This window comes from Boleophthalmus pectinirostris, unplaced genomic scaffold (assembly GCF_026225935.1).
Source record: "Boleophthalmus pectinirostris isolate CB_2022bp ecotype Guang Dong unplaced genomic scaffold, ASM2622593v1 HiC_scaffold_19, whole genome shotgun sequence".
Taxonomy (NCBI): domain Eukaryota; kingdom Metazoa; phylum Chordata; class Actinopteri; order Gobiiformes; family Gobiidae; genus Boleophthalmus; species Boleophthalmus pectinirostris.
The window spans coordinates 2,492,897-2,507,384 of record NW_026571140.1 but is presented as its reverse complement, the minus strand read 5'-3'; the positions used below and the strand labels follow the sequence as shown (position 1 = coordinate 2,507,384).

General features: G+C 44.0%; 2 protein-coding genes across 2 annotated transcripts in view; one reads left to right on the top strand and one right to left on the bottom strand.

The window, feature by feature from the left end:
* LOC110172376 (A disintegrin and metalloproteinase with thrombospondin motifs 7) overlaps window positions 1-8,340 on the bottom strand; it is a 197,634-nt gene extending 189,294 nt beyond the window's left edge. The window contains exon 1 of the mRNA XM_055154811.1: window positions 8,076-8,340. Coding sequence (XP_055010786.1) covers window positions 8,076-8,172 — 97 coding nt within the window. The 5' untranslated portion in view covers window positions 8,173-8,340. The remainder of the gene's footprint in view (window positions 1-8,075) is intronic.
* A 1,193-nt stretch (window positions 8,341-9,533) lies between these two features.
* Window positions 9,534-10,694, top strand: LOC110172377 (relaxin-3 receptor 1-like). Its single transcript, XM_020938237.1, has one exon. It carries the CDS (start codon window positions 9,534-9,536, stop codon window positions 10,692-10,694), a length of 1,161 nt encoding a protein of 386 aa, XP_020793896.1.
* Window positions 10,695-14,488: the final 3,794 nt, after the last annotated feature.

The following is a 14,488-nucleotide window of genomic DNA, read 5'->3' as shown; positions in this document are numbered from 1 at the left end:
ATCTAATAGGTTCATTTGATTTGATTTGATTTGACTATTTTTTTAAGCTGCTTATGATGAAAAAAGTTGAATTCTGTCAGCTGGACCATGGACTGCACCTGGACAACAGAGGCACAACAGTGAGATTGGCTCACTTTAGTTTGCAGAGTGAGCATGGCCAAAATCACCATAGAAACAGTGTGCACAAACACACAGTGCCAGAGGAACTGTGCATGTGCTGTTGTTTAGACTAAAGTTTATTTGGTGATTCCTTTTCTTTTTTTTTTATTTTTATTTTTTTTTTACTCCAGACACATGATGTAACAGAGTAGAAGAAGTCCACTGGCTGTTTCCTCATCACAAACAGACCTGGAGTTGTGTTGTATTTTATTCACACAATTAACTTCTTCCCTCCACCTTGTGATGGTATAAAGTAGTGTTGTAGTCAAGAGTGCAAGACCAAGACCAGACCAAGACCACAGGGTCATGAGACAAGGACCAGACCAAGACCTCTTAGAGTCGAGACCAAGACAAGACCAAGACTTTTAAAGGTGACGACCAAGAGAAGACTAAAACCACAGCCCACTGAGACCAAATCGAGACCATCTTCATCATTTTCTATATTTATTTGTATTTTACAGTTATTTTAGTACATTTATATCAATGTTTGTATAAATCTATCTCCATTTGAGCTGATTAATTGTTAATTTAAGCTTAAAATAAGCCAAGCAAACTGTACACTTCATTGAAACAGTTTGAGAACTCCTTCTTTAAACCCCCTTCCACTGACACTTTACAGAAAACAACGTCAAAGTGTTTTTTTCAGGTTCATAACATTTACAATTACATGATCTTACTGGTTTTGCAGTGATATTTAGCCTCTGCACATTTACAGACCGTAATAAAATATGATCACACACGTCAAGTGTCAGACATCAAGACCGAGACAAGACCAAGACCAAGCGACATCAAGACCGAGACAAGACCGAGACCAAGCAACATCAAGACCGAGACAAGACCGAGACCAAGCGACATCAAGACCGAGACAAGACCGAGACCAAGCGACATCAAGACCGAGACAAGACCGAGACCAAGCGACATCAAGACCGAGACAAGACCGAGACCAAGCGACATCAAAGACCGAGACAAGACCGAGACCAAGCGACATCAAGACCGAGACAAGACCGAGACCAAGCGACATCAAGACCGAGACAAGACCGAGACCAAGCGACATCAAGACCGAGACAAGACCGAGACCAAGCGACATCAAGACCGAGACAAGACCGAGACCAAGCGACATCAAGACCGAGACAAGACCGAGACCAAGCGACATCAAGACCGAGACAAGACCGAGACCAAGCGACATCAAGACCGAGACAAGACCGAGACCAAGCGACATCAAGACCGAGACGAGACACAAGACCGAGACCAAGCGACATCAAGACCCGAGACAAGACCGAGACAAGACCGAGACAAGACGAGACCAAGCGACATCAAGACCGAGACAAGACCGAGACCAAGCGACATCAAGACCGAGACAAGACCGAGACCAAGCGACATCAAGACGAGACAAGACAAGACCGAGACCAAAGCGACATCAAGACCGAGACAAGACCGAGACCAAGCGACATCAAGACCGAGACAAGACCGAGACCAAGCGACATCAAGACCGAGACAAGACCGAGACAAGACCGAGACAAGACCGAGACAAGACCGAGACAAGACCGAGACCAAGCGACATCAAGACAGAGAGAAGACCAAGACCAAGCGACATCAAGACCGAGACAAGACCGAGACCAAGCGACATCAAGACCGAGACAAGACGGAGACAAGACCGAGACCAAGCGACATCAAGACGGAGACAAGACCGAGACCAAGCGACATCAAGACCGAGACAAGACCGAGACCAAGCGACATCAAGACAGAGAGAAGACCAAGACCAAGCGACATCAAGACCGAGACAAGACCGAGACCAAGCGACATCAAGACCGAGACAAGACCGAGACCAAGCGACATCAAGACGGAGACAAGACCGAGACCAAGCGACATCAAGACCGAGACAAGACCGAGACCAAGTGACATCAAGACCGAGACAAGACCAAATGCAGTCCCAGAGAAGACCGTAAAAAAAAACTAAAAAACTTGAGGCCGGTACTACAACACTGTGTTGAGGTAATACAGGAAGTGCTCCACTGTGGTTTTGAACTTCTCTACTGAACTAAAGGTAAAAGGAGCTGTTCACTTCAAAACTAACAAGGTGGAACAGAACATTTTGAACTTTGAAGATGAAAACAGACTAATAATAAAGGTTTACTCAAACAGGTGTGAATGAAACAAAACAACTCCAGGTGTGTTTTTGAGGCATTATAACATGACTTTATGCTCACATGAGTCAAGTTGATGTAATATATGACCTTTAAGCCAGACACTAATTGGAGTGAGGTGTTTGCCGGGTTATTTTCATCTCATCGTGAACAAAATAATGTAACCTTCACTTCAACAATGGCATAACAACAGGAGCCTGTACAATATTTGCTGTCATTAAATACAGTGACCGGGCTCGCGTCTTTGCAGATCTGAGCTGTAACTTGGCCTGGTGGTGTTAACTGATCATCTCCGAGACAGTTTAAGCAGAAGCGGTGGCATGTGCGTGGAGGAGAGCAGGTGGCATACTCCTCACCATGAACGTTACGTAATGCACCTTGAAGAAACAGCTATGAATCATCTAAACCTTTAAGTGACAAATATTAACTGCAAGAAATAACAAACTGAATTTAATCTCAGATGTCCCGATGTTACACACAATTGAATCTTGTAAGTTTAAACCCGTGTTGTAATGTTATAATCTCCTCAAAAACACACCTGGAGTTGTGTTTTCTTTCATTCACACATGTTTGAATAATCCTGGACTATAAGGCTCAATTCAGATTTTTTTTTGTGAAATACAATGTTTTTTTTAGGTCGTTCACATTTCCAATTAAATGTGACTTGTATGTGACTCCAGTGTGAACAGTAAACGGACCAAAAGTGTCCCACATGTGACACTGGAGACACGTCAACCACAGTGAGCGTCTCTGTGTTTACAGAAGTTGTCCAAACATGGACGCGGCATCGAGCACCTGGAGATTTTAAAGTTCCTCTTGTACCGGAGCCAGAACATGAACAACTGACTTGTTTTAAGGAGGAGATTGAGAAGGAGAAGGACGAGGTTTTTGGTCGTGGTGTTTTGTGGGACAGTCTGTTGAAAGGAACATGTGGATGTGGAGATGGAGTCAAGAGTGGTGAGTGGACATGGACAGTCTGGTGTAATAATAGATTTGTTTCAGGTGTTTTGTGGAATGGGTAAGACTTTTTAGTGGCAGGAGAACTATGGCCATTGACATGCACTAGTCTAGCACCGGTGACCTCTGCAAATACAAGGACTGGATGGAATATTTCAAAAAGTGTCTCCACACGTCTCCAACACTGTGGCTCACTAAGAAATAAGGCCCTCTGTCCAAAGTCCTGAACTGTCCCTTTAAATACTCTAGATAGTACTCTTGTTGCCTAATTTAGTGCACTAATAAATGGATAATGGTTTATGTTTTACACCGTCTAAGACTCACTGTGGCTCTTATATAAACTGAATTTCCTACAACCTCTCAAATCAGCAGCTCTCTGACATTTTCATGTTGTAAAAGCAGAGGAATGCTGCAGACTCCTGCTCTACAATAACCTTAATGCAGTGGGTCTCTAACCTGTAGCTCTCCGCCTCATTCCAGAAGAGTGGGCAATTCTTTTTTCCATGGGGCCACATGAGAAACAGAAAATATTGTGGAGGCTAAAATGCTTCACTCAGTTCTGCATAATATGAATTGTATTTCTTTATAAAAAGCATAAATATCATTGTTCTGACGAGCTGCTCTGACTGGGAAGAGTTTATGTTCACACTCAGCAATGAAAAAGTGAAGTTGCCGAACAAAAAATGCCATTTAAAAAAACACACCTTTTGTCCATGCATGAGGTAAAATAATAAAATAAGTTTATTTTGATCTTAAATATATAATTTAGCCAAGCACCAACACGCTCTGCAAATACAAGGACTGGATGGAATATTTCAAAAAGTGTCTCCACATGATGACGCCCTATGTCCAAAATTCTGAACTGTCCCTTTAAAAGTAAAACAGTTCAAATGACTCTAAAAATAGATGGTTAACACCTTAAACCTACCACTTCATGACATCACAAGGTGGAAAAGAGGTGTTTGAGCTTTGGAGGTGTAGACAGACTAATAGTCCAGGATTACTCAAACATGTGTGAATGAAAGAAAACACAACTCCAGGTGTGTTTTTGAGGAGGTTATAACATCATAACACAGTTTTAAACTCACAAGATTCAGTTGTGTGTAACATCAGGACATCTGAGATTTAACTGTGTTTTTTATTTCATGCAGTTAATATTTGTCACTTAAAGGTTTAGACGATTCATAGCTGAAAAATTGAAGTTGCCAAACAAAAAATGTCATTTAAAAACACACCTTTAGTCCATGCATGAGTTAAAGTGATAAAATGTGTTTATTTTGTAATTCCAAATGATCTTAAAAAGGCTGTATGTTGTGGCCCGGGAGCTGGACAATGCCCAACTCTGATTTAGAAGGTTTACATCTCACAGCGAATCATTTCTGTTTGATTCACCACATGTCGATGTGTCGGTTATCACAGTAAATGTGTGATGTAAATGTATAATTCAGTGCACGGACAAACTGATTTATGATTTATGTTCATAGGCATTTGAATATAAATCATCTAACGCTGTAGCTGTGTGTGAATGAAACGAAACACAACTCCAGGTCTCAAATACACAGTGTTGGGGAGGAACAGATTACATGTACCAGGATTATGTTATCAGAGTACAAATTATGAGTAACTGTATTCGGTTATTGGATTACAGTTACTTTGTTGAAATAAATGGATTACATGGCGCTATTTTCCTGTTTTCACATTTTTGGGCTAAAACAGGTCTAAACCAGGACTAAACCAGGACTAAACCAGGTCTAAACCAGGACTAAACCAGGTCTAAACCAGGACTAAACCAGGACTAAACCAGGACTAAACCAGGTCTAAACCAGGACTAAACCAGGACTAAACCAGGCCGTGCGGACTGTGTCTCCTCGTCTTCTATCAATAATATGTTTAATCTGGTTAAGTAAAGTCTTTTTATTTTCTTTTAACAGACAAAACTTCTTATGTGAAGATTTCCTCGTCTTTGTTTCTCTACAGCAAATCAAGTAATCCAAAGTATTCAGATTACATTACTCACTTGAAGTAATTTAATGCATTCTGTTACAAACTACATTTTGGGGTATGTAATCTGTAATCTGTAGGGGATTACATTTTAAAAGTCACCTTCCCAACACTGCAAATACAAAGTAGGAAAAAACTGAGGCCCTCAAAAAATACAAAATAATGAAAAGCCTTTAATACAACATGGCAGATCAAGTTCAAATCACGCCAACACGTTTCAGCCCTTCGACCTTCATCAGGGCCACTGTGCTGCAGTTTTTGAGTGCCTCAGTTTTTTCCTGCTTTGTATTTGAGACTGGTCCCTACAATTTTTGTATATCCAAGTAGCGCTCCTGCCACCAAAGCTTTACACAGCTCCAGGTCAGTTTGTGATGAGTAAACAACATTATAACAGATCAGAAAATAACGTAATACGAGCCCTTTAAGCATCACAAAAAACCACACCAAACCACAATTGCATTTGTAATTCAAGACCTTAGCTGGGGGATTTCACATGTTTTGGGTGGATGGGAGAAACCAGAGCACCCACAGAAACCCCCGCAGACACAGGCAGAACATGCAAACTCCACACAGAGAGGCCCTGGAGTCAAACCCCTGTCTCACATAAAAAAATAAAAATAAAATAAAAACTAACTAACTAACTAAATACACAAACCCAAAACACTTGTATAGTGTTTTTCTTGACACTTCAAGACGCTTAAAAAAATCTCAACTTTAGTCCAAATGTATGTCCAGTGTTGGGAAGGTGACTTTTAAAATGTAATCCCCTACAGATTACAGATTACAGACCCCAAAATGTAGTTTGTAACGTAATCCATTAAATTACTTAAAGTGAGTAATGTAATCTGATTACTTTGGATTACTTGATTTGCTGTAGAGAAGCAAAGACGAGGAAATCTTCACATAAGATGTTTTGTTTGATAAAAGAAAATAAAAAGCCCAGACTTTACTTAACTAAATTAAAAATAGTATTGATAGAATAAGTTTAGTCTTGTTAAATCCTGTTTGAGACATAGTTTAGACCTGGTTTTAGATCTGGTTTTAGACCTGGTTTTAGACCTGGTTTTAGACCTGGTTTTAGACCTGGTTAAGACCTAGTTTTAGACCTGGTTTAGACTGGTTTAGACTGGTTTTAGACCTGGTTTAGACCTGGTTTTAGACCTGGTTTTAGACCTGGTTTAGACCTGGTTTTAGACCTGGTTTAGACCTGGTTTTAGACCTGGTTTTAGACCTGGTTTTAGACTGGTTTTAGACCTGGTTTTAGACCTGGTTTAGACCTGGTTTTAGACCTGGTTTAGACCTGGTTTTAGACCTGGTTTAGACCTGGTTTTAGACTGGTTAGACTGGTTTTAGACCTGGTTTACCTGGTTTAGACCTGGTTTTAGACCTGGTTTTAGACCTGGTTTTAGACCTGGTTTTAGACCTGGTTTAGACCTGGTTTTAGACCTGGTTTTAGACCTGGTTTTAGACCTGGTTTTAGACTGGTTTAGACTGGTTTAGACCTGGTTTTAGACCTGGTTTTAGACCTGGTTTTAGACCTGGTTTTAGACCTGGTTTAGTTTCTGGCAATGAGTGGAATTACTGAAAAAAAAAAGAAAAGAAAAAAAAGAAAAAAGGGATATAGTCCAAAATGTGAAAACAGGAAAATATCTCTGTGTAATCCATTTTTTTCAACAAAGTAACTGTAATCCAATTACCACTCATGGAAACAGTAACTGTAACTGAATACAGTTACTCAAAATTTGTACTCTGATGACGTAACTCTGGTACATGTAATCTGTTACTCCCCAACACTGTGTATGTGTAGATAGTGGGTGGTACTTACATTTACTTTTTATAGAAATTGTACTTTTCAGAGTACTTTCCTGGCAGCATATACTCCCACTGAGTAATATTTTTACTGAAGTAACAGTACTTGAGTAAAAGTTGTGCTTACTCTTCCCACTGCGAGTGAGTCTAAAGTGACAAAACTTTTTGTTACAATATGCATTGATTTGAACATTTGTTTCTTACAGCTCCTTCAGATCTGATTCAGTTTGTCTCATTTTTGTGTCTGTCCTTTGAAAACACCAGATTTTGTGTAGAATTACTGTTTTGTCCTTCATATTGATTAAAATAAATCATAAATCAGATCTTGAATCCTGATAGTTGCTCTGTAAGTTACTCTAACTTGAGTACTAACTTTTTTTTTTTTTGCAATTCCTTGTGTCATTTCTTGGACTTCTTCTACTGCAGTAATATTATTTTGATGTCACTTAACTTTAGCACAGTGTTTGGCTGCTCTGCCTCCTCTGCCTGTCTTCACCCACTGTGTCCAGGCCTACAGTAACGTACAGTAAAGTATCACATTGTTTGTTAGTGTGCGTCGTCTCCGCGGAGCCAGCTGATTTACGTTTCTAACCGCGCGCTGAAAGAACCAACCACCAGTGGGACCGCGCGTCTCCAAATCCTCCCCGGAGCAGAGTGCATGCACCCGGCAACCCTGAGAACGAGCTCTCCCCCCCCCCCACACACACACATACCCCCACAGACCCACACAGACTCACACAGACTCACACAAACCCCCACACACCCGGGGGCTGCACGGTTGCGGTTCTTTGGGTATTTCAAATGAAGTTAAGGTCAAAGGGCCAGTGTGAGAGCTGCGTGCGCCGGTGGGAAGAGCGGACAGGAAGGATGCTGAAGAGAGGGAGAGAGGGAGAGAGAGAGAGGATCTAATTGCTGTTGGAGGCTCGCTCTATGTAAACACGAGCCACAGCTGGTCTCTCGTAAAAAAGGGAAAAAAAAAAAGACAAGAAAAAACAGTCTACTAACCTGCATCATGCACCGTCTCCAAAAGCAGCGCGAGGAAAACGTGAACGAACCAGAGCCTGCGTCTTTGTCCGCGCGCGCTCACATCCCCGCGGTTCATTTTGTCTCAATGATAAACCAGGATTGTTCGAAAGCATTTACAGATGTGGGAGCGAGCGTCGGTTATCTGTTATCTGAACCGCGTGCGAGGCGGAGAGAGAGGGGGGCTTGCTTAAGTTTGGCAGCCGTGCGTAATGGCTCTGTGCCGGGATAGGAGAGTCTAGGCCCGGGTGAAAACGGTGTTCATTGCGCCTGCCTTGGAGTGGCAATCCCTGCTATCCTCCATGATCCGCCCGCTCCGGACCGACTCAGTGACAGCGCAAAGTTTTTGTGCGCGCTTGGCCAGCCCCTCAGTCAGATGGGAGGACTTAAAACAATGGGACATCTTCCAAGGGGGCTGAGAATTTAAAGGGGAACCAACTGCTCCGGAACAGCGAAGCCAGTCGAGCCAGACCTACTTGGCCCGGCTCCACAGAGCGAGGTCCTTCGGGTTGTCTCCGGGTTACATAAGGTCCGGTTCTGGTGCCGCTGCGTTCAAGTGTAATCCGAGACGCGGCTTCTGTGTGGGTCTGTCTAAACTCGTTTCGTGACAGTGAAAAAGGAACCGCGATAAAGTTCCTCACGAAAAAGGCCTATACACATGAGATGCACCACACTTTTCAGAGTGCGTGTTAAATCCACACCAGAGCGTCCACAACACGTGGCCTCAACTGAGTTTATTTTAAAAGTTTGATTGTAGTTCAGACTTTTTCCTCAGTGACTGCTCTGACTGTAGCCTGTCGACTGCTTGGCAGGGCGTATGCCCCCCTCTACTGGAGATAAAGAGCAACTGAAATATCAGATAAGCACAACATTCTTCATAGATGAGAGTAGAGTGGATGTGCTCGGCTCGGTCTTGGAGCATGGTTCGGTGTTTTGGGCCTGGCACAGGGCGGGTATGAGAAGTGTGTTCAGGAAAAGCTTGTTTTTTGTTGTTGTTTTTTTTTGTTTTTTTTACCTTCAGAAACACCATGTGTGACACACTGAGCTTAAGGTGAATGACAATAAAAGCATCAGGAGAGTTCTTCTATTCAAAGAGGAGGAGGCAGAGCGCGCGGGCACCCACGCGGGTGCGGGGACAGCTGGGGACGAGCTGTTGATGGTTCTGATGCTTCTAGTCCAAACACTTTCTTATTCTGGTCTTTGAATAGACTGAACCCCAGCAGAGCGCGTGGAGAGGTCCACCAGGAGCACTTTTACGCACAGCGCGCGCACGGAGCATGTGTGACCAATCCGCGCGCAGCTCGCCCCTGACACTCGTTTATAAAAGCCGCAGCACCAGTCAGGTGTCACTCAGACGTGCATTTGTCTCATGCTGAACTGTGTGCGTGCCCAGGGCTCATGCGTCCTGCTGTGTGAGCGCGCGAGCAGCGGCGCGTGGACATGGAGGAGCCGCAGAACCACAGCGGGCTCCGGAACAGCTCCGCGGAGGATGGCTTCAGTTTTGAGGACATTGACGTGAGCGCGGATGGCAGTCCCATCCTGCGCATCCTCATCTCGGTCATCTACAGCGTGGTGTGCGCCGTGGGGCTCGTGGGGAACCTGCTGGTGTTTTTCCTCATGAAGCTGCGCCAGGGACGCAAGAAGTCCAACATCAACACGTTCATCCTCAACCTGGCAGTCACGGACTTCCAGTTCGTGCTGACTCTGCCCTTCTGGGCCGTAGACACGGCTCTGGACTTCAGCTGGCCCTTTGGAGACGCCATGTGTAAGATCATCCTGTCCGTGACCGTCATGAACATGTACGCCAGCGTCTTCTTCCTCACGGCCATGAGCGTGACCCGGTACCTGTCCGTGTCCTCAGCGCTCAAGAAGCGGGCGTTCAGGCGCACGAGCTGCGTGCGCTGGGTGTGCGCGGTGCTGTGGGTGGCCGCCACTTTGGCCACCGCGCCCACCGCGGTTTTCTCCACGGTGACGGTGGTGGCGGGGGAGAAGCTGTGCCTGCTGCGGTTTCCTGAGGGTTATGACTGGCTGGCGCTGTACCACATCCAGAAGATCCTGGTGGCCTTCGTGGTGCCCATGCTCATCGTGTGCGCGAACTACCTCCTGCTGCTGCGCTTCGTGCGCCGCCGCAGCATGGACACCACAAACCCGCGGCGTCGATCGCGCGTCACGCGCTCCGTGGCCATCGTGGTGCTGTCCTTCTTCTGCTGCTGGATGCCCAACCACGCCATCACGCTGTGGGGGGTACTGGTCAAACTGAACGCGGTCCACTGGGACAAGTCCTACTACCTCGTGCACACGTACGTGTTCCCCGTGACCGTGTGCCTCGCGCACACGAACAGCTGCCTAAACCCGGTGCTCTACTGCCTCATGCGCCCGGAGATCCGGAAGATGCTGAGCGGGACCTTCTGGAAAGTGTCCGTCCCCAACTCCAACAAAGCGTGCGCCACGCGCTCTTTTACGCAGGGAGACACGCATGGCGTGGTGCCGGTGCAGCTGCCGGACAACGCGGAGTACTCTCTGTCCATTATCGACCGCAAGGGACTGTCCACGTGCAAGAGCGCGCAGCACAGTGCCTTCACCATCTCCACGGGACACTGACGCACGGTCACCTTCTCCACGGGACACTGACGCACGGTCACCTTCTCCACGGGACACTATAGCAGGCCACGCGCGCACTTGACTCTTAAAGACTCTTTTTTGCGTGTGATGGTTTTTATGACGGGACATTTCTGATGGCCGTGGCGCACCTGCACTTGTCTGGGACAGTCAATCTGCTGAGGACAGAACATTGTACAGTTGAGAGCAGAGGAACAGTCGAGCTGCTGTAAATAAAAAGCTTTGTCCTGCGCGTTTCTCTCAGAGTCTCACACTCCTGTTGTTTGAGCTCCTGATCTGACTCCACACACACTGATCTGACTCCACACACACTGTTCTGACTCCACACACACTGTTCTGACTGTACCTTATCATAAAATATCATTCTTGTGTAATGTTATAACCTGGTTACAACAGTGAATATTTTCACATCATATTTCTCTACCTCTTCAGTCCGTCTGTGTAAACTCTCATGTTTGCACCGGCTGAACCACAGAGCTCCTGGTTGGTGGGCTCCTGTGTAGTGCTGTACATATACACCTGTGTGTGTGTGTGTGTGTGTGTGTGTGTGTCAGCACTAGTTCTTTGTGCCCATGCACATGTACATGTGTCCCGCACACTGACTTCAGGTCCTTCTTTTACACTGATTCCTCTAAAATGATGATGATTTGTTTGTGATATTTTGAATCTGAACATTACAGTGACATGTTCTTCACCTGGTTTAGTGAAATAAAACCTGTGCTGTTCGATCGTGTTTACATCGGTCATGTGTGAGGAAAAGTTGAGAAGAGAAAAGCAGTGGTGAGTCGTGGAGTCACAAATACAAAATTCCATCTAATTCCATCATTTTCACAAGTCCAGGAGAAAGTCTCTTACAGTATTTGTATTCATATTTAAAGATTCTCTGTCTTTTGTGAGTCTGCTTTACCTTCTTGTCTCCATGGACATGTTATTGCTTTCCACAGTGTTCCACAGTGTAGCTATAAATGTCCCTATCACCACGGAGACGCAGGTGACACCATGAGCCCAGATCACATGTAAGAGCTGTGGAATGGCAAGCCTGCTCACGTAGTCTTAGCCTTCAATTCAAGATTGATGAAGTTAATGCTGTGCTGTGGGACATTTCAGACAAAGTAGTAACCATGGAGACAAGCATGAGGCAGACCATCCACCAAGAAAATGACATTTTTATTTTTTAAATGTATTTTTTATGGACCTTTATTTAACGAGGAGAGTCCTGATTAAGAATCAGGGATTTCAGGGGAGTTGTATGTGGACCCTCCTGTCCATGTTTGAGTGACAGAGAGAGAGCTGTACGTTCATGTCTGCCCTCTGCTGTTACCTTTGGAAGTTTTAAATTATGATCTGTAAATTCAAATGTAATAAAAAAAAGAAAGAAATCACATTTTTGTAGTGTAATGAAATTGTAAATACAGGTTTGTGGAGCCTTTGACCCTCCTCACACATGAGCCCAGAGTCTCTGTACAACCAGGATTTAGAATTCATGACGAAACACACAGTGTTTGTTTTCCCCCATCAATATTCCAGTATAGCCAATTAAAAGTGTGGCTCCTGAACACATGGTGCAAGTGTCCAGAGACAAAGAGCAGCAGGAGCCAAAAAAAAAAAAGCAATTCTCACACTTGTCTCCGAGCTGCAGCTGTGGAGCTTTATATTCAGCTCCAGGTTTAGTCCCGACTCAACCCTCGTCATCAGTGTGAGTCTATGTGCAGCTTTAACTCATGTTTAAAAGAACTGTGTACCACCTGTGCTCGTACTGTTCTACAAACACAACTCACCCTGGGCCTTCACTCACTGAGCTGCAGACGCTGCACTAGCACTGAATCAGAGAGAGTCTTTCTCCACTGGATTTGAGCCTTGAAACTGGCCACACATGTGAGGCTCCTTCTGCTTTCTGATTGGAGAATCGCCTTGAACCAAAACACCAAATTCAACATAAATGAGAAATAAATCAGGATAAATTTGCATTACAATTATTAGCAATAAAAGTTATATTTGATTAGTCTGTCCTGTATCTGAGAACACAAATAGGTCATAGGTCATTTCAAATACAAATCTCACACATTTAGTTGTACTTTTATAAATCAAACCTTTACACACTTTGTTCTGTTATTGTAAAATATTAAAATAAATAGATGAGTTGTGTCAAAGTGTATTCTGTGTTTTAGTCTGTTTCAGTTAATTTTTGAGGGATGTTTAACCTCGTCCTAACAGTGTCCCTCAACTTTATCTTAATTATATTTTGATTCATTCATGTTTGAGTAACGCTGTTTTGTTCTGCACTTCTTTAGTCTTTAGTGCTCAAAAAAATCCTGTTTTCACCTACCCCCTATCTCCACCCACTTCTCTGAACTTAAGATTCAAAACATTGAGACTGTGGGTCATGTGTTTTACATTATGTAAATGTAAAATGTCAGTTATTTTCAGAAACTACAGAAAATGTGCTGAGGCTCTGAGTTGTGCTGTTTGAATGTTTTATTTCAGATCAATATTGCTTTTACAGTGTACAAAATGTCAAATAAATATCTATGTTACAGTTTAAAGGTTCTGCATCCTTTTTTATTCATTTATTTGCGTCACAGGTTTTTTCTGACATTATTCCATAGACACACAGACACACATTTAACACACACAGACCGAAAAGGTTTAGGCTGAAGAATCTGTGTGTCGTTCGTTCATTTGTTTTTCAAAATAAAACAAAAAATAAGAAAATGAAAAAACAGCTATTTTCTTCAGTATTTGTCTCCACAACCAAAATGAAAAAAAAAAAAAAAAAAAAACAGATAACGATTCACTTTTTCAGTTTTCGATTTTGTGTTTTTAAATGAATAATGGAAAAAAAGAGATAACGACTGTTTCTCGTTTCTGTGACTTAAACTGTGATGCCGGACTTTTACGCCGCATACGGACTGAACCAGGACTAAACCAGGTCTGAACCAGGACTAAACCAGGACTAAACCAGGTCTGAACCAGGACTAAACCAGGTCTGAACCAAGACTAAACCAGGTCTGAACCAAGACTAAACCAGGACTAAACCAGGTCTGAACCAGGACTAAACCAGGACTGAACCGGGACTGAACCGGGACTGAACCAGGACTAAAACAGGACTAAAAAGGACTGAACCAGGACTAAACCAGGATTAAACAAGACTGAACCAGGACTAGGAAAGAGTGTCGGACTGTCTGACTGTTGGGTGATCAGGATTGAGACCAGGACCAGAGCAGGACTGAGACTGGGCCTGAGACGGGGCCTGAGACTCGGACTGAGACCAGACCAGACCGGGCCCAGACTGGGACTAGACCAGAACTGAGACCGGGACCTGGTTTAGTCCTGGTTCAGTCCTGGTTTAGTCCGGGATCAGACCTGGTTTAGTTCTATTGTAGACCTGTTTTAGTCCTGAGATCAGTCCTGGTTCAATTCCAGTCTGGTCCCGGTCTCAGTCCTGGTCTCAATCTTGGTCTCAGTCCTGGTCTGGTCCTGGTCTCTTGTTGGTCTCTGTCTCGGTCTCAGTCCTGATCACCCGACAGTCTAAGGGGGCGCACCTCCGGGCCTGTCCTGACACTCAGTCATGTTTTAGTCCTGGTTCAGTCCTGGTTGTGTATTGTGTTGTGTAAACTTGTTGTGTATTATTGAGCATCATTTGTACATGATTTTCTACTTAGATTTTTCTCTGTTTCGAGATAATTTATTAATATCACACCAGACTTTAATTTTATACTTAGACCTGTCTGTCGCTGTGAGATTACACCTTGGCAGAGCAGCATGTGTCAGGCAGC